Consider the following 20,646-nt stretch of genomic DNA (forward strand, 5'->3'; position numbering starts at 1 on the left):
GAGAAATAGCTACTACGTGGGCCTTGAGTTACATACAGTATATATTTTCAAATGTAGAATTTTTATATGTTGTTTTACCAGTCCACCCTCCATACTTTGGTCCATGCTGGACTTGAACCCCCCCCCCATCCTGGTTCCCAAGCCAAGTGTATACACCTGTAGTCTGAAAGATCTACAGATCTCTGGTTGACATGTGACTTTCGTATAAAAATAGACATATTGCCTTTTTTATTACTGTATTTCACTTAAAAAGGTTTGTGGGAGTTTCTTTACTTTGGCTCCACCTGCTGGTAGTGTCAAGACCAACCTCAGCATACTCAGAATGAGGGGCTGAGTGTGTCTTTTGGATCTATTTTCTCTCCAAACATCACCCAAAAAATCTTTTTCCCTTTTGTCCTGTCAGTGTATGTTTCACGCATCCTTCCTGTAAATAAAAAACGAGCTTTTCAAACCTGCTCTCTCCCACTGGCTTTTTTTTTTGTATCAGAATTTTTACACCAGACGTCTCACATGATCCAGCAGAGAGCGCAAATGTATCGAGAGACAGAGAGAACAGCCTGAGCATGAGGATGCTCTCTGCCAGGTGTCGGCTGCAGCATCAGCACCGCTCCTCCTCCGGTCCGCAGCATCTCTCTCTCTCTCTCTCTCTCTCTCTCTCTCCCGCACTGTTTCTACCAGTCAGAGAGAGGGGAGAGAGTGGAAAGACACGCTTGTGCCTCGTTTTGCAACTCCTGCATTTGACCGACATCCCTAAATGAATCAACAGCAGAGAAACCCGGAGGTAAGTCACACAAATGAAAAACACGTTTTATGTTTAATGTGCATGGATGCTTCTGCAGGCCACCGTCGGTGTCTTGCAGAAGTGTCGCACATATTTTTCTCTTGTACGATTCTGGGTCTTCGGTGCTGACTCGGTTCGCTCATGTGGATCAGATCGTTTTTATTCTCGCTACGTGGCCCGGTGCGGTGCGTTCTGTGGGAGGGGGATTTGTGCCAATTTCACAGCTCGTTTGCAAAATCTCAAATGAAAACAAACACAAAAAGACATCGTGTAAGGTGGGAGTTGAGCCGCACATCGCACTGTAAGTGGAACATAGCAGGACTGAGAGGGACCGAGGTCAGACAGGGGAGAGCAGGTTGGTGTGATGGATGGAGCGGGTCAAGTCTCTGTGGGTGATGCTAATGATCATAGATTATCCAGGCTTTAGACTCCAGCTATGATCCACTGAACTGAGAGGTACCAAGGAAGAGCTTTGAAGAATTTTTAATTGTGTTATTAATTATTATTTTAATTAACTAGTAGTGTAATTTCAACACACAGTTCTGGCATCAAACTAAAGAAACAAAAATTAAAAGAAAAAAAGATTTCAACCTAAACTGTTTTTCTATTATTATTTTATTTTTTTACAGTGCTGTTTGCTGACTAAGACTTTAGCCAATTTATGGTTAATAAAGTGTGTGAAGTTCAAATAAAGATATGTTTTGTTCAGTTTGACCCTCGAGGGGTCGGTGGTTCAGTGGTTCCCACTGCAAAACACTTTCAGTTTCTTCCCTTCACCTTCATTTAGACACATGAATTTGTATTGATCCTGCGGCCGCACACATAAAGACATCCCCTGTGATCCTTTTAACTCCTCTGCAAAGAACCTTGTGGTTTAAATTGCGCACTATTCGCACGTGCGAGTAAATACTCTCCATGTCCACAGCCTTCACCTCTAGGCACCTTGGAGGGCAGACAGGAGAGGAACTGATGCATCAAATAAAGGGGAGCGCGTTGAGAGTCACACTCAGCTGCCTCTTGTCCTGATTGATTGGTGTCTGATGATCGGGTTGTCCTTGAGACTGCATGGGGGGGGGGGTGTTTTCCTGTCTTTGTTAGGGTGTATTACTTAATTTATTTATTAAACTAAGTTGTATTTTTTTCAGCTTTGCAAACTGTGTAAAGGATCACATTGTAGCAGCACTGCCCTAAACACGTGGAGGATAGATTTAACCTGAGACGCTGTGTATAAATTATATGTGGGAAGTGTGTTTTTTGTGTTTATTGGAAGTGTCTGCTGACATCATCGACCCCAATATCAGAGACTTCCCACATCTATGGATCTTCCAGTCCATTTAGCTAAATCTTGCCAATCCCTCCCGGGTTATGTTAATGTGAATGTTGACACTGCATCAAAGCAGGGGCATCAGAGCCTTCGGCCTTGGAACTGTACATCGTACACTGCTGTAGCTGCTGTTCCAGATGCTGATGCATGTGTGATTGATTCATTACACCTGACCTTTGCAATGTCTCAACAGCGATCAATTCAGTAGATCTCTGCCAGGAAAACCACTCGCAGCGGGGTGTGTGTGTGTGTGTGTGTGTGTGTTTGGGTGTTTGTGTGTGTGTGTTTCTGCAGGTAAGACAGTTTGTCACAAAGCCCATGAGTGCAGCGCACCGGTATGACCTTCAAGGTCATTTTATAGGACAGAACAGAGGAGAAGAAGGAGGAGGGAGGGAAGGAGGGAGAAAATAGAGATGATGTGCGAAGTGAAGTGAGGGAGAGAAAGTATGTCAGTGTGCCTCTTAGTTTCAGGTTGAATTTGTTTCCAAGCTTCTTTTCTCTCTCCCTCTCTAGTTTGGATGGAAGTACTGTGCTAATTGAGGCCACAGTGCAGAGACAAGAGGCTGCAGTTATGTCACTACCTCTGCTCTAATAACTAACAATTAAACAATTTGGAGGCTTTTATTGGCTCCGTATGATGAGAATGTGTATGCTTGTTTTTTTTCGAGTGTGTGTGTGTGTGTGTGTGTGTGTGCGTGCGTGCTAGTGTGAGTGAATTCAGTTGGAATGAAGTGTCAACACACGTGCAAACACACATTTTCAAATTCACACTGCCTTTTGTCTGGAAGGTGGCAATGAGCTCGTTGTATAGCTCCTCCCCTGCAGTCAGAGGCAGGACATCAGGGGTGAAAAGAGAGGCACGCCTCCACACACACACACACACACACACACACACACACAAACCTATATATATATCCACGTGCACACATACACTTCCCTGTCCTGTGAGAGTCAACATAAAAGACCTTTCACTTGTGTGTGTGTGTGTGCATCCATTTGCTCATTTTGTGCAGTCAGTTTGAGGGAAGCGTTTTTATCGTCTTTTTGTGTTCTAGGTCATTTCAGTTCCATTAGTCAACAAGCTCCGGCTCTTATTAAGCAAATGAATGCTACTGTGTGAACGAGCTGTGAAGTGTGCAGCGTTTTGATGAGGGCAGAGCCATAAGAGCTCCACTTAACTTGACTGGGAAACATGCTGTGAGTTCACATCATTCATTTTTTATGATACGTCTCCACGCTATACATCTACATTCTTCTCCATGTGCCCAAAAATAAACAGAATCTGTCACAATAGCAGCATCCCATGTGGATCCTCAAGCTGAGCAGCATTCCTCTTTAATATCCCAGAGGAGTTCTCTGCCCCGTCCGGTACTCTCTCACATTCCTTTGTCCAATGTATGAAAACTCTTTTTGTTGCACACCCACACAGCCAGTTTAAATCATTACCATATATATATATGTATGTTTTATTTTTATTTTTTTGCATGTCATCACCTCAGCACCCCAAAACCCTCAGCCCATTCTATTCTTTGCTCACCTCTCACCGATCCTTTGCCAGCAGTCCCTCCCCCACACCCCTGGGGTTTACCACATGCACATTACACATGCACACACACTCCTACACATTACAATACTAACTAGAATCCCACACACCCCCCCGTTCCAACCTCCCCGCTCTCTGCAGCATCATTTATTTCCATCATCATATTTTGCTAAAATATACTGAAGTGACTCAGCCCGTCTAAGACGCGCTCAGCTTTTCTTTGTCTGTGCTGCTTCACCTTTGCCAGCATCATGTCTCGCCGTGTGTACTCTTTGTCTGCAACTGCTTCGCATCAGAAGTGAACTCCTATCCTCACTTCTCCTCTCCTCTTTGTCCTCCCCGTACAGTTTTGCCCACCAGCCATGCAAGAGTTAACATTTCTCTCTGCGACAGGAGTGTGGGTAGTGGGTGGAGGGGCTTTGCTAATAACAATGCGGTGCAACCAGCAACCAGCATGGACAGACACCCCTTTTTTTTTCCTCGCCTCCGTGCCACCCCTGTCTGGACCTGCGTTAGTCTGTGTTTTTGACTGAAGGTCTCAGTGAATCAATAAGCACGACTCTCGTCTTCCTCCTCCTAATTCTCTCCTCTAGATTGTAGCAGTCCGCTCCTTTCTAATCACGCTAATCTCCCCATCAGTTCTTCTTTGTGCTTTAGTTCCCGATTTATCTTTTCTTTGTCATTTCGCCTTTCATTTCCTGCACATTTGTCTTCCCTTTCTCCATCTCAACCACAATCCATCCTTACAGGCTGCAGAGTACAACAAAACCAGACAGTGAGGCAGGACCATGTCTGATGCAGAGTAGATTCATTCTCAGTATTCGACAAAAGCAACCCGGATAATAATAATAATAACCGTTAATAAGATGGTAAATTCCAGCAGTAAGCATGTTTTTTTTTTCTTTTCCCAAGCAACATTTTCTCTCAGAGTGAAGCTGTCTCTTTGTCTCTGCTCCTGCTGCAGTGATAGTCACTGCTGGAGTGTGTGTGTGTGTGTGTGTGTGTGTGTAGGTGGTACTCATGTTACTATATGTGTAACTTTGCATGAACATGTGCACATGCAAGTGTACGCTTCAAGCACGAGCTCACACTTGATTTCGGACGGGACTCTTTAAGTCTTTGCGATCATCGCGATGATCTGCTGCAGTTTGTCATCTTGTCAGCTAACAAAGAGACAAACATCGCGCGTGCGAACGCGTGTTGATGGATGGATGCGTGAACACGTGCCTCCATTTTTCATTTCCCTTCGATTAATGAATCCCATTATTGGCGTGTCGTGATTTTTCCGGCGGTTTCGTAGCGGGTTGCAAACACAGACTGCCTGCTCGCAATGAGGAAATAAATCAGCTTTTATTGCAGATGATCTGATTTTCTCATTCCCCTTATTCAGTTAGGTATGACCACCCACTCTGACCCAAGATCCTGCAGAAATCCTGTTAGAGTTCTCCCCTGTGATACTGAATGAGTCCCCCTGGGGTGCAAGAAGGCGTCCCACTGTGTGTGTGTGGAGTGGAAGACGGCGATAGAGGAGAGAGATGGGATTATTTGGGCAGATGTAGTCTGCTGATGTGCCGCCTATAAGGATATAAATGGGATTGATCATTTCGCCCTGCTCTCATTAACTCTGTATTATTAAGGTGGGAGAGGGGCTGCAGGGAAGGGAAGGAGGCACAGATATTTTGAAAGGACTTAATTGAATGCATTTAGGAGCCGGTGTTGTAGTCAGGGAAGCTTGTTGATGAGAAGCAGCTCTGTTGTTGTTTCTGCATCTATACATGAAGTGCAGAACAGTCAAACAACTTGGAGGATACTATTTCTGGATATCTCCCCGTTCGGCTCTCTCTGTGATGAGAATCCCTTTGCTGCGCATAGTAAATGACTGCTCGCTTCACACATAGAAACATTCACAGTTTCTGTGAATTTGTCGCTTCTGTCTACATGGTGTCTATTGTTTCTTCTGTGAAAGCGGAGCGTTTATCTTATCTCAGTGCTATTTCTGTCTGTGTTGTGTCGCTGACAGAGATGGGAGGAGGAGAGGATGACTTAAACTCAGCTTATTTCTGAATAGACGTTCTCACAAAGCTTTTAGCCTGCTGGGTGATTGTATGTGAATAGAATAAAAGGAGAGAGGTATACTTTTCCAAAATGGACAAGAAGATGCTTTGTGTGTGTGTGTGTGTGTGTTCAGCTTTTACGGCTTTATTTGCAATAAAATGTGCAGAAGCCTTAAATATATGCATGTGCCCATAGAGGGTAGATGTTCGCACTTTCACACAAATTTGAACACAATCCAGCCTCAGGAAAATGTACAAGGGCATGCAAGGATGATGTCATTAGAGATTAATTACATGCATGCAAAGACACAGCATGTACTGTATTAGAGGACCGGAGTTTCATCTTTAAGGATAACTGCTACACTGCGTTTTAATGTAAACCCCTGCACTAAATCTAATTATGTCATGTGCTACCACTCAGCAGTCATAAATTATGGTTACGCTCACGTCCACACTCTGTCCGTTGGTCCATTGGTGTTCCCTCCACCTCTTTTGCATCTATTTCGGTGTGCCGGAATTCACATCTCTGCAGAAGTATGCGTATATGTATGGATGAAAGAGAGATGGCTCAGGGGAATTGTGTGTGTTTGTGTGTGTGTGTCGTTGGGGTTCCCCTGGGACTAGGCGAGCTATAAAACCTGTCTGCTCTCCAGTGGGGGAGGAGAGGACTAAAGCAAAGTGCCAAAGACAAATGGATTCTGTAATAGCCACATGTGCTGCTGGACCGACAACAAAGACGCCGAGAGAACGTGTGTGTGCATGTGTTGATTGTGTACGTCTGCGCAGTCTTTGTGTTGTCACATGTGCGTATATGTTTCTGAAAATGCAACCTACTCACTGGAACGCACAAAAAAACACAAGTAGTGTCTTATACATCCTACCTGACTTGTTTTTAAAATATTCACGGGCAAATTTTTTCATTGAAATTAAATTCTGTGTATGACTTATTTTGATTTACAACCCCCTCATCTTGACAATTAAAAATCCCCTTTCATATTTGAATTATCCATCATGTATGTACTGTGCACATGTATAAAAATGATTGGGATTGTGACCAGCAATAACCTCTGTAGCTGGGTAATAAAAGCCAATGTGAAAGTGCCACAAACTGTAAGTCCTTGAGTGGCCATTTGATGCTACAGAACAATCTCCATAAGTGTCTGTATTAAAATGTCCAACTTCACAGCAGAAATAAACATGTTTACAGCCTGGTACAAAAAACAGTTTTGCTCTCTATAGCTAATTTCCTCGTTCACAACAACTGTACTGAGGGTGAATTTTTTTTAACTTGCCCATACCCATTATATTAGGGCCTCAGGTTATGTATAATTAACAGCATGGCTGCTTTGATTGACAGGTGGGCGCCATTCAGCCTGCCTTAGGTCCGCCGATGATCCGTGTCTTTGCCAAAATTTAGATTAGCCGGAAGACAGACGAGGTGGAGTCCATATATTTTGAGCTTCAAAACAGAGACGAGTGACATCACTCATGTCATGGCCATTATTTTTACTGTCACTGGGTGGGGAGGGTGGTTGAATCTTATATTTCATTTTTTAAAAAGCCCTGCCCAGCACTATGTGTATTTTCTTTGCACCCTTCCCCTTTGACTTGCAAAAATACAATTCACTCCCCCACACTATCTCAATATGATATATTTATGTCAGACATAATGAAATGGTGAATATTACAGCAACTTTCCAAGCGCTGCTAGATTATAGTTATTATAGACAGCATAGCTCTGTGACTCCTGATGGACTCGCAGTATATTCACCCCTCTCCCCGATTTAATGAAAACATATGTGAATTAGATCAGACGGCGCTGTAGCCTGATACATATGAGATCAGATTAATAATGTGAGGCCCGGTTTGGGTGGGTTTATGTAGGCAGCTGTTAAAAAAGCACAGTATTCTTTTTCCTCCCACGAGAAAGAAGGCTCTTCTTAAAATTATAGACTTCAGTACAATATATATTTTTAAAATAGAATATAATATCATTTTCATACAGCCCCTAAATGAGAAACAAGCACAGGATAGTCCACAATTCTGGACTTACAGAATTATTTAAATACGTTTCATCAAACAACTCAGTATGGGAGCTATTTAGCACTCATTAGCATTATATATGGTAAAGGATTTTCAATAATTACTTCAGAAACAGGGCTGTATAGCTCATACTATAGAGGTTCAGAATTATGTATTCCCTCCATCAGCCTAATTAGAAAATTGTAGCTCTCCTGTGACAACTCTCCTCCTCTCTCCATCCATCTGTATGTCTCATCTCTCCCACCTCATGTCTGTGTCTCAGTCTTTCACCCACACAGGCCTGCTCACAGTCAGATAAACGAAAAAGAGTAGGACGAGGAAGACCTCTTTTACGATTCTACACAACTCTACATTTTATTTTTTATTTTTCCACAGAGTCGCTCATCATGTCGTGCACTAACCTCATCATTTCCCACATTCTGAGTAGAGTGATTAAATTCAGCACTTCATATGTTAGGAGACTTGTGAAAACCATAAATTCCAGTCCCTTCCCTGAATCTGATCACAGCTGAGATATCGTTCCATCCTTCCGCGTGTTCTCATCACTTTTATGATTGGATGTGATTGCGTCTAGATGTGTCATACGGTGAGATGAAAAAAAGCTGGCTTTCACCCAGTTCTTATGGCGCTGTGTGTATTTTGTGTGCGCAACGCGTTCATGTGGCTGCGTATCCATTCATGGGTGTGAGTTCACATGTAAAAGCGCTGAACGGCAGAATGTATGCATGAGCTGTGAGTGCAAAAGCATGAAGCCAGCCATCGGAACAGCACATCTCTTTCTGATGCTGACCTTTTTCTCCTGGTAGAAGCAGGGGTCGGGACGTCTATTCTCCATTCCCCAGGTATACACTATTGCCATGACAACAGAAGCATGGCTGTTCAAGTCTCCTGCCCCCTGTTGTTTTCCCAGAGGAGCACAGCCTGAGTAGTTACCTCAACTAGTGGGTCTCAAGCTCCATTACATATTCCAGCTCAGATCACCTCAATTGGGAGATGTAAAGAAGTAATATAAGTTCTGTCTTCTGATGAACTCTCTGAATTCCATCAAAAAGTCAAATCAGTTCCACTTTGAAACATTTAAACACTAAGAGGTTACCACATCATCATAAATCATCATCTATTATCTGTAGAGTATTTGCTTAGAGAACAATTGGCAACAGTGTATACCCAATTTATAAAGCCAAAATGGTCCCTGTGTTTGCAGTGTTTCCTCAAGCTGAAGGTGCTTGATGATCAAAGATCCACGTATGTCACACCTGGAATTGCATAATTCATATTCCAGTCAAAGGAACCATCCTCGCCAACACAATCCTGCTTCATCCATCCACTGTCACTCACTCTTTACTTTGAGTGTCTGCTCCAAGTAGGTACCCACATAAAACAGTGCGACAGCAGAGAGAGCCTGACCATTTTTTTATTCTTATCAAACTTGTGTCTTCTGAATCATCCCAAGACACATCTGTTTTTTTTTCTTTTCTTTTTATCATCACAACAGGTCGTTTCAGTCTCGCAGTCAGACAGGTTCTTTTCTTCTCCGTCTTATTGTGTTTAGCATTTTTGCCAGATTGGTTTTGTCTGCCTCGCTGTGAGGTGATGTGCAGCTTATTGTGGTTCAGCCACTGTGACCAAGCTTAGCGCTCAGCCGCCCAAGACTGCTGTCATCAGCATAACCTCCGGTACTATGTCAGTGCTGTAATCGATGTGCCACCGCGTCCTCTCAGAGAATTGTCCCTTTCTCAGTACAATAATACAATACTCCCTCACAACGCTCTGCCTCTTTCTCCCCCTTCCCGTCCCTCCCTCTGCTACCCCGCCTCTCTGACTTTTGTCTGTGTTTGTTTTATAATTAGATAATTAATTGAATGTGTGCACCAGCTGAGGGTAAACATTAGCAGTGTGATCAGAGGCAGAGTGCAGAAAATATTGTGTGGATTATCCTACGTGTTTTTTTGTCTATTTGTCTAACACAATGAATTTTCTCTCTGGTCTCTGGCAGAATATTATCCATACAATAATAAATCATTGCTTATTTACAGCAGTATCTCATATGAATCTGACAGTTTCATGAAATTGTATGCAGTGGCAAATGAACATGTATTTTAGAGGGTCAAAAGTTTTGATATTTATGAAGTAAACTCATTTTTCTAACCTTATTTCCTAAAAGTTCTTTTACCAGACTCTTTGGGAAAGTACGATAATTACTTTTAAGATGACCTTCAGGAATATAAATCATATCCTTGAATGTTTCCCCTCCCGGTGCATTTGGACTGCAAATTGAGCTCCACGCTCGACTGGAGCGGCATAAGATGTGCCAACGGCAGAGCTGCTGTCTTCAGTAGTTCAGTGTGTTCACTGATATCGCTGCCACAGGACACACGGAGAAGACACCTGCTAATGAGAACAGACTCCCCCTGCTGCACGTATAATTAGAGGGTGGGAGTTCTATTTGAACTTTGGAACCTACTCAAATATTCAGTGTGATGCTTCAGAGAGACATTTTTGACTGTATAATGATGATCTCGCTTAATTTACAGCATTCACTGGCTGGATGAAACAATTTGGATGGAATATGATTTTACAAAAAAGTAAACCAAAGAGTTAAAAGAACCGAGTCCATTAATCTTCTCATTCCATGTTGTCAAAGTGCTTTTTTTATACCGCTGTGATTGAACCGTCCTGCACTGACACGGTGTGACAAAAGCTCTCAGACATTTGCCCTCCCTGCCATCTGCTCATCTATTGACTGTACATGTCACCCCCGCACATAGCCACTTGCTTTGAAATTGAGAGAGCGACACAGCAATTGGAATCTCAGCTTTCTCTGCTTCCTGCAGGAAGCTACTTTTAAAAGAAGCAGGATGCGATGTGTCGCCGTGTACGATTGAAACATGGCATTGGTTTACTCAGCCATATGGCGCGTTAGAGAAGACGTGTCGAGAGAAGAGTGTTAACCCTCCTGTAGTGATTGGACCTGCAGTTTGGATTTATCCCTCCTGAGCTGCTGTTTCCCTCTTCACCTGTAACATCACCCACACATAATTTTCATGTTTTTCATGTAGGGAAGATGCATTCACTTGAGCATATTATACACTCTGCTTGTATATTCCCTAAGACCAAAATGGAACATGTATTATTGGCCTCTATTTTTCAATGTCTCCTGAGGAAAAAGCTCATTACAAAACACTTTGCACCCTTTCCTCTCTTCCTCCATCATGTCTTCACACATCCCCAGGGTGATTCCTTCACTTACATACAAACAGTCTGCAGCTATCCCCCCACTTCTCTCTTCACTTATCTCTTTTCTTTCTGCCCTCCGGTGAACATCCATCATAATTTCATAATTGCATTCCTATTATTAATGCTGTACTAATCTTGCTGGTGATAATATGGACATTATTACTCTTTGAGTGCATTTAGCCACTGGTCACATGATGTTTTACACTCAAATTAACATTGTTTAATGTAGAATGCTTTGATTCAGCAGATGCTTGCAAAAAAAAGGCCAAGAGCAGTAGTAGTTCCAAGAGTATCACTTCTTCAGTCAGCTCTGCTTTGTTTTAAATGACCATCCAGTGATATGAATCACATGAATAAAGAGCACAAGATTGTGGGCTATGCATAGCTGGGCAGACTAAATATAAAACACCTCAAGTGGCTCTGTGGGGAAAAAACACAATGGGTCCTACAAAAGTGGTTTCCTATCACGCATTTCCATTACTTACTGTTTCCTCTGTTGCCCTTTCTTTCAGATTGAACAGACCTCCATTTTCCTCAAGAGCCATCAAAGACGGTAAATGCAAGTGGCAATGAGTGGCAAGTTGAAGTGAAAAAGATTTCATGAGATGACATTTCGTCCTTGGAATAATCAGCTGAAGGGCCATCATCACACAGACCCTGAAGAGGTTAGACAGTGAGGGAAGAAACATTTGTGAGTTCATACATGGCCTCACCACCCTGCCGGTGTCTTTGAGTACGCCAACAGAATCAGAATCCCAACATGAGCATCCCAACTGGTTACCAGGGACTGAGGGTCAATGTTGACAGAGGGGAAAAGATTGGAAACAAAACCCAGATCCAGTTCCCTCAATCTGGGGATGACAATGCAAATCGATTATCTTCAGTTGCTGATCAAGAAGGAGGAAGACTGATGGAGGATTCAGGGTACAACACAAGCTCCATCCCACCTCTGGTCTCTCAGAGTGAATCCCCCAACAAGTTAGTGATCTGGGGCTCTGAGCAGCAATGCATGGAGCCTGAACTCAGAGAGTTCGAGCTTTTGGAGTGTCAGGAGATACACACATTCTTGGGAAACAGGGATCAGGAAGAAGATGAAGACGATGGAGGAAGTATGAGAGATGGAAAAGATGAAGGTCCCATGTCCATATCCTCAAGTTCAACTGCCAGCTCTGCCTCGATCGGAGCGAAGAGATATGACAACGACAACAACAAAGTGGGGAGCAGAGTTCAGAGGGGAAGAGAGGTGCAGAAAAGGATCGCCTGTCATAGCACTGAAGAGCTAGACATGTGTGTGACAGGCTCAATAGAGAAAATGGATGCCAGGTCAGGCCGAGCAAGAGAGAGGGACAGACAAAAGGGGGGTCTGAAGGAGTCCAAGTCAGAGACAAATGTATTTGTCTCCAGTCTGTCAGCTGTATCACTCAGCGGGAGCCTGTCGAGTGCTCTAGATAGTAGTGGAGAAGCGGCGTCTCTCATCAAGACCAACCCTTATTCCAATACAAACAACACTACCTCAGCCCAGACTAGAAGAAGGGCAGGCCCTGTAGATGCTAACCAGAACTCCCCGCCATCGTATCCTCAGGAGAAACATGGCCGTCCTCAATACTACAGCCAGGATCAGAGACCAGAGGAGGGAAGTCATCATAGAAATGGATTGTCCTCTGATGGGGTGCTGGGTCAAAGGAGGAAAGCTGGATTTGAGGAGAGGGTGATGCCACCACGACGGCAACAGCTTGTCAGACCCCTCTGTCAGACAGAGATGGTAAGAGCGAGGAGCTCAGCAGAGCCCAATGCTCATCAAGCTGAGACAGGGCAAGCTTCTTCCACCAACCCGTCTCCAGATTCACACATCAATGGGTCAAACCGAAAGTTTACAAAATCGTCTTTACGTGAGCCATCAGATTTCTCCCCCCTGTACACATCTGGAGTCTCACAGCTGAGACAGCCCAACCAGGCAGCCCAGAGGGAAGCTCCGCTTGCAGAAAAACAGCAGGCTGCAACTGCATGGAGAAATGCAAGTCCTTCCACTTTAGAGAAGAGACCCCAGACTCAGCTCACATACAGAAGGAACTGTTCCAGTCCCAACAGGACAGGGGTTGATTCCAGGTCATCAACCCCGCCCCAATCGCCTCTCAGGACTCCCCAGGGTTCACCACGCAGGCAACCCTCCATGTACCTCGTCTCCAGGAATGTCTCTGGAGTGGTTAGACACATCCCGTCAGGATGCAACCCTGCTGTAACAACATCAGCTCAGGGCTATGGCAACAGTTGCATGAGAGCACCAGTCAAAACTAATATAAGCACAAGTGGAATCCCCAAAGCGCCTCTAAACAACCAGCAGAGCTCTCACCACAACTCCGGTCCCAAAGAGAGCTCCCCATCACCTAAACTTAAACCTAAAGGAGTTCGGCCCAAAATCATTACATATGTCCGAAAGAATCCTCAGTTTAAGCCCCAGGTTTCTGATGGTCCTTATCAGGTATCCTCTCTGCCATCCCGACTCTCAACATACGCACACAGCCAAACAGCCACCCCTAAAGAACCTGCCAAGCCCGACGCAGAAACCAGAGGAGCCCCAGTACTCAGTGCCTCCAATCTGCTTTATGACAAGTACCGCCAAGAGATGCAGACAAGCATCTTCCCATCAGGGATGGTCAGCAGGAGTATCAGACCCCCTGGACACACACACACGGTCCCCCCTGCGCACACACACAGCTACACGGCACCTCCGAAACTAGGCAGCAAAGCAGAAAACTTCTACGGAGCACCATCAGAGGTGAGTATTATGTACAGCCTTGAACATAAGTATCTGAACCAGGTTTTTATTAGAAATATCCCTTAGAGGAATGAAGCACATATTCTGATCTCTATTGTAGTTTAATATTGTGCACTTTTTTTTAGCGTGTTGAGATTCAACACAATTTACTATCACAGCACATTCACGCAAACATTGAAGGAAGGACAGCCTCTCCTGTTGAATTAGTTGAGAATGAGTTTCGTAAGCTGATGTCCATATATCTATCCCACAGTAAACCATGTATAATTGATCACAGCTCTTCCGCTTTTTATTCCCACTCTCACAAGAGCCGCTCATTATCGCTTTCAAACCATTCCTTATTGATTCTGATTAAACAGCTTTATTTATATTCATACAGTGTCAAATACCAGCACATGGAAAATAAATAATAAATGCACAAGTACAAAGCCCAAAGGGACGAGATGATTCTGAGCACTTTGTATGTCACTGCATGTACGTTAGCATTTTGTCCAGCACACAGGGTGCCACTGAGAGACAACACGCTGCTGATGTTAAACACTTCCCCTGCAGAGCTGTGTTACATTTTCGTTTAGAGCTGATAATGTCAGATTTGTGGTGATCCATATTTTATCACACCATTTATTACTTCTAACCACAACATAAATCAGATCAGATCTATTGAACATGATCAGCATTATGATAATCTAATTATACAGATTGTTTAATAACAACAGGGCTTAATTCAATATGGATACAATGACAGATGTAAAACATAATTATGGTTTTGTTGCCTCCTAAGTCATATCAAAGGGACATATCTATGTGTATCTATGTCATGGCTGCCAGACATTGCTGGTAAACACATTAGAATGTAAGCAACTTCTTGCAGATTATCAGATTATAATAGTATGCGCCTGGACATCATATGATGGAAACATGTTACATAAGGGGGTTATATAGTCATAGCAAACATGTGCATCAAAGCAACAAAGTTACAATTTATTTGCATTTTATTTACATAACTTTGATCCTTTGCTTGAAATACTAAAAGGTCCAGTGTGTACGTTTTCTATTTACAGAGAAAAGCAGAAGTGGAATATGGTGTGCTATGTTTTCATTTGTATATAATCACCTGAAATTATGAATCATATGTGGCTTATGCTACTAAATCCTACACACTAGTCCTTTAATATATGTATAAATTTTTCAGTTTCTGACTACCTCATAAGGGGGCCATAAAGGGACAGAATTACTAAAGAATATTAGTTCTGCTAAAATGAACAATAGAATAGGACTGTAATGAAATGTTTTACATCAAAAGAATATATAGTAATTTTAAATTAATTTAATTATTTTGATTTCTAGGTGGGAAGATCTGGAGGTTTTAAAGGCAGTGCTGGTGAGGAAGCGCTGCAGACCCGGACAGCCGCTCAGGCCGGAGGAAGCGGCAGCCTCCTGCGCTCTGGCAGAGGTCTGCGTCTGGGCCTGGGCGCTGTCACCAGGACGACTACGGCCTCAGCCAAGGGCAGAGGACCCGGTCAAGGTCAGAGGTCAACGCTGGTCTTTAGCCAGCCAGTTCAACCTGTCAGCCCAGCGACGAGTCAGAAAAGCCAAGATAACACAGGTAAATAAAACATTGCCCCACATTATCCTATTTTGAGCTGCAGTATGTGTGAGATTAGATTTCACAAACCCAAAATGGACAGAGGTACCTTATCTTTCTTTTCCTCTGCAGCATCAGGCAGTAGTGGGATTGTTTCCCCCTCACTCTGGTGTGAGACGAAGGCAGCTCATTAAAATGCGAGATAATTTTGGGCTGATCTGATCGGGGCGCTTTAAGAAATACTCTGAGGGGACTTTTTCTACTCGATCCACAAAACAAAATAAATAAATAAAAACACTCACACACTTTCTCTCCACATACAGCAAATTTATAATTCAGATGATTTAGATAGCACAGCTGACTGCTGGATTTACATTAGAGCTTGACTGTCGCTGGGATATTGAAGTATGAAATTTGCTCATCACCCTGCACCCTGCTGGAAGCCTACGCCATTTATCAGTTCCATGCATAATTGATCTGCCCTCTCCCTGAGTGTGATAACCCGGACACACAGCAAAGATACATAGTGTGTGTGTATACTCACAAATACACACACATTACCCACATACAGAATTGATCAGCGTAGTGTTATGATGTGTCAGGCTGCCTTATCATAATCTCTTTTAATACATATGTATGGTGTCTCAGAGCTGCTTGGCCCCTCTGGAAACTACAGGCTTTGAAGTGCAAAGCAATTAACACTTAAATAACGTCAGTATCTTCCTGCTGGAATCATTGCTCATCCCCGCTGTACCATGCACACACTCCATTGACAAACACTATATGTAGCACTGGGCAGTATTCTGTGCACATAAGCATATGGGATGTAATTGAGGAATTTCTGTTGTGTTTATGGTTGTTGCTGGAGAATATGTTTTCATATTTCACTGTGAATTGAAACTTTGAAAGCTTTTGTTGAGGGAAAGTCACCATCCTGCATACACACATTATAATAATTATAATGTAGAGCTATTGTGCAACAGTCAAAGTACTCTAACTACTGACATAATTACTGTGTCGGTTTTAAAATGGTTATGATAATGAGCATCATCCACTTATAGGACAGGACGTTTGCTCCGCTTTACTCGAGGACTTCTGCAGAGACTGCGATGCACTCAAGTGTCATATTAAATAACATGCAATTTAATGCTCTGTGCAACGCCACGCCGGTTGTCGCATGCTCACCTTGGGCTGTAATTAAAAGCAGTTGGCCATTATGGTGCTCATCCCATCTGCCTCTGTCGTGTTGAGTCCAATTTACATAATTCATCTCAAGTTAGGACACTCTCTTTCCAAAGGACGATTTAAGGATGTTTGTTGAGAAACTGAGGGTGGCACTTCAGACCTACAGGGTAAGTAAAGTGGTTTTATTTAAATCTTTGGGATGGCTGAAAGGAGAAAATCCCTGCACGCCCTGGAAAAAAACCACAGGTTCTATGATTTATGATGTATATTCAAATTTACATATGAATTTTAGTGTTGGTGTGTCGGTACTTTATCAGGTAGAGTGCATTTCCCATGTGCAATTTATAGAAAGAAAGAAAGTGACAAATTTTAGACAAGCACTGAAGAATAATAAGCAAAAGAAGTACAGAAAGAGAGAAGGACAGTCAAAGTCATAATAATTTTATTGCCTTCCAAATTCCTTTTTAGATTCTTATGAATAATGTGTGTTTTCATTTAGAGGAGCACAGGTCCGTGGTATCTAGGCTAAAGTGGATGTTTGTCGGGCTGCCTTGTCTCTCAGAGGGGATGAATAGGATGTGGGTAGGTGGGTGGGCGGCTGGGTGTACAGAAATGAGGACATTTATCTTTAATGATCCTGACCTTCTAACTCAAGAGGAGCCAGCTACAATCTAATAAACAGGCTGCATGGCACACAGGCAGATATTGAAGGAGGATAAGTGATAAGTGTGAACTGAAGATGCTGGAGGGGAGTTACACTGGAGACTTTTATACCTCTTTCTGTCCCACTTTGTTCTTCTCAACCAACAGAGCTTGTATTCTCCTTCTTGGAGCCTTATCTCGTATTGATGCGGTGGTTACCCTGTAGTATGCACTGGAGCGCACAACTGTGCCAAATAGAGAGGAAAGGAAGGCTGCCCACCTTATCTCTGCAGCCAGCAGGGGGATAATGCTCCTCTTCTGCCCAGGATCTAAACCATTTGCTGCAGACAGAGAGCAGCCAAGATGGATCCTCTCTTCAAGCCTGAGGATTTTCCCACTGCCCACTGTGTGTTTGTGTGCGCGCAGCCTTGGTCGTTCATGCTTGTACATTTCATCTGTTTTTCTGTTGGAAGCCACATTACCGTGAGGGAGGATTCTCCTCATTGCTCACTGACAATAGCTGCCACTGTGGAGCTATGATTACTTTTTGATCCCCTCCTTTATCTTCTCTTTGATTCTGTCTTTTCTTTCTCTTCATCTGTAAAAATCTTTCTCTCCTCTTTATTTCCCTCTTCCTTATAATTTCTTTTAGCCTTCTGGACTCAGCCTTAAATCCAGAAACAATTACAAGGAATTACCGATCATGTAATGAATCATAAAACACAGGCGAACACGGTGGAAGTATTGAAAATACATAAATAATTTTGGCCATCACGCTGAATGTCATATCAGTGTTGGCATTGGGAAAAATTGCTGGCCGCCAGCCCAGTCGTCTGCAAGCACGGCGAGAGCCGAGCGCAGCTGTTAGCAGCTCGTTGTGTATATACTTATTATATTTGCTTAATGTACCAGTCGGAGTCGTAACAAAGAAAACTTCCTGGTGCCCACTGAGAGCTTAGTCAACACAGGATGATGAATGATTCACAGGGGAAATAAACATCTTTTTGTTGGTATGCGAGTGGTGGTTAATGAGTTTGCAGTTTGCACACACACACACACACACACAAATAAAATTTGATTTCTTGCTGTCCTGTCCATTTAGCACCACCTGCTGCTGCATGCAGTAATAATGACTTTGTTTACCATGTATGTACTGTCTGGCTGCTGCCTGTCGGTTCAGCTCAGGACATCAGGTGTAGATGTGCAGGTTATCTCTTGCACACACATCTGTTTTGTGTGAAATGCCACTGTGGTAGATATGGACAGTTGTACACATGTATTTGTCATGATTATATTATTACAGGTCACCAACAGCAGACATAGCAGCAGCTTATATTACTGACAAGTCCAACAGCAGTCAGTCCAGCTCTTCAGTCTTTTGTCAGTCCCACCAGGATTTCGCGGGCTTTTTTTGAAATAGTTGCGGCCTAAAATGCCTGATGTTGCATGAGGTTTTCAAAAAAAGTTGCAGTGAAGGTTGCGGTGCTTTTTACATTTTTGTTGCAATTTTGTTGCGGGAGGAAGTGAAAGTTTCGTTAAGTTGTGATTCGACAGTCGCGCCGGGGGCGAGGGGGCTCCGTCCCCGGGGGTGAGCCCCTGGAGAGGCCACAGCGAGCACTAAGTCCACGGACGCGGGAAGCGGCGAGGTCCAGGCGGGCGGGCGTTGTAAACCTCGCGGCTCCACCTTCGTCCCCGAGCCTTTACAAGCCGACCCACAGCATAAGCAAGGTGGAGATCAGTAAGAGAAAGCAAACTGTAACATAATGAATGTGGTGTCACAGTACAAGCAGGCAAACTGGGAACAAAAGAGAAGGACCCAAATGCAGAGGCTGAACCAGTGCAGATCAATGGTTTACTGGCAAAATGTGTGAATGCACATAAGCTAAAGGACTGTCAGGTCTCGGATTAAAACCTGAAAGGTGCGCCCAAACAAGTAAAGAAATCTGTAAAGGAGCAGGCTGTATCCAAAGTCTGAAGACCAATCTAACATCCAAACAAGAGTGGGAAATAAAACATGAAGAACGACTGGAACGCTTGAACATCAACAGAGCGGAACTGACACTGAAACCAAGAACCACACACAGGATAAGTACACAAGATAAGACAGGTGAAACTAATTGTACAAGCAGAAACATTTTAGGTTTTTTGTTTAGTGTGTAATTTTTTTTTTTTTTTTTTTGCACGCTTATGACTGTAGTTTATTTCTCTTCCATCCTGCTGTTCACTCCTCAGCACACTCATTCCCTCATTCCCTTACATCATCTGAGGATGTAAGCCGTTTTCATCAGCTGGTCACATCATCCAATAGCACAGTAACCACGGTTTTTGGACTCTATTTACTTGCTGCTGCTCAGGGCCACACCACTCGATCACAAAAAAGTCTCCCTTTAGAGCCTTATCATCACACATTATCCACCAAATATCTTTACTTCATTCAGTTGTGTCTCCTGGTTGATTCATGAGGGGGATCCGCAATGAAGACAGTATAGTGTCCTCATGAGCAGTGATAAATTTGCAATTACCAAATAATACCAGTACATTGTGAAAAAAAAAAAAAACAGACACATCTGGAAAAAGTGAGAATACAGTAAAAAATAAAAACTCACAAATAGTACCACTGGTGTCAACAGATTTGTAATGATTGGACTCACGGTGGAGCTGTCCTGCAGGGGTCACTCTGTGTGCTGTCAGCAGTGGGCCGAGGAGACGGAGGACACACTGGAGCTCCTGACAAAGCCAAAGGCTGCCAGGCGGCCCGCGGGTAGGGGCGGCTGGAGCTGAAGCCCGGGGGCGCAGACCCGACTGGCTGGCTTTGGGAAGCAGAGATCAGTGGCTGCGACCTGGGGCTGGGCTGCTGGTCGCTGGAGAAGGAGCAGCAGGAGCGTGATGGGTGAAGACCTGGTCGTCTGTTAGAAATCGAAAAATGAAAGATTCACAGTGTTACAGCAACACTGTGGAGCATTTCTACCATAAAATAACAGATTTGAAATCATTCAGATGTTACACTGACACAATACACTGTAACATTTAGATTTTGGTGAAACTGGATCTCATATTTTATGGAGAATGTTTCTGTTTTTTTCACTGGGGTCCTCCTGCTACTCAGTTTTCAGAGTTTCCTGATGGACAGTAAAGTAAACTGTAGCTGCTGTTAGCTAATGCTGACAGGAGTAAAGCTGGGACTGACTTTTAGTGGTTGGTGAGAGCTTGGTGAAATAAAAATTCAGACCCTCCAGGAATTCGCGATGTTGCGATTTGGCAACTTCAACGCACTTCATTGAATCCCCGTGAATTCAGGGCGGTGTTGCAATTTTAACCAATCCGCGATTTTCCGCAACTTCCACGCAGTCTGCCCGGGGGATTGAACTCGGGTCAGGGACGGCCGCACGGTGTGGGTGGATCCCTTTGTGGACCTCTCCCCGGCGCTGGCTGGCCCCCGCCGGGCGCATTTCCTCCGCGGCGGTGGTGCCCTACCG

At 43.7% G+C, this 20,646-nt stretch overlaps 1 protein-coding gene across 2 annotated transcripts in view; it reads left to right on the forward strand.

The window, feature by feature from the left end:
- The first annotated feature begins 653 nt into the window (after positions 1 to 653).
- The window catches only part of mtus2a (microtubule associated tumor suppressor candidate 2a), a 55,364-nt gene continuing 35,371 nt past the window's right edge, over positions 654 to 20,646 (forward strand). Inside the window, exons 1-3 of one of the 2 annotated variants that reach the window (XM_019253201.2) lie at positions 654 to 781; positions 11,495 to 13,758; positions 15,106 to 15,364. In XM_019253201.2, the coding sequence (XP_019108746.2) occupies positions 11,743 to 13,758; positions 15,106 to 15,364 (2,275 nt within the window). In that variant the 5' untranslated portion in view covers positions 654 to 781; positions 11,495 to 11,742. The remainder of the gene's footprint in view (positions 782 to 11,494; positions 13,759 to 15,105; positions 15,365 to 20,646) is intronic. The other variant, XM_019253202.2, reaches the window with a different exon arrangement.

This window comes from Larimichthys crocea, chromosome XXII, assembly GCF_000972845.2.
Source record: "Larimichthys crocea isolate SSNF chromosome XXII, L_crocea_2.0, whole genome shotgun sequence".
Lineage (NCBI taxonomy): Eukaryota > Metazoa > Chordata > Actinopteri > Sciaenidae > Larimichthys > Larimichthys crocea.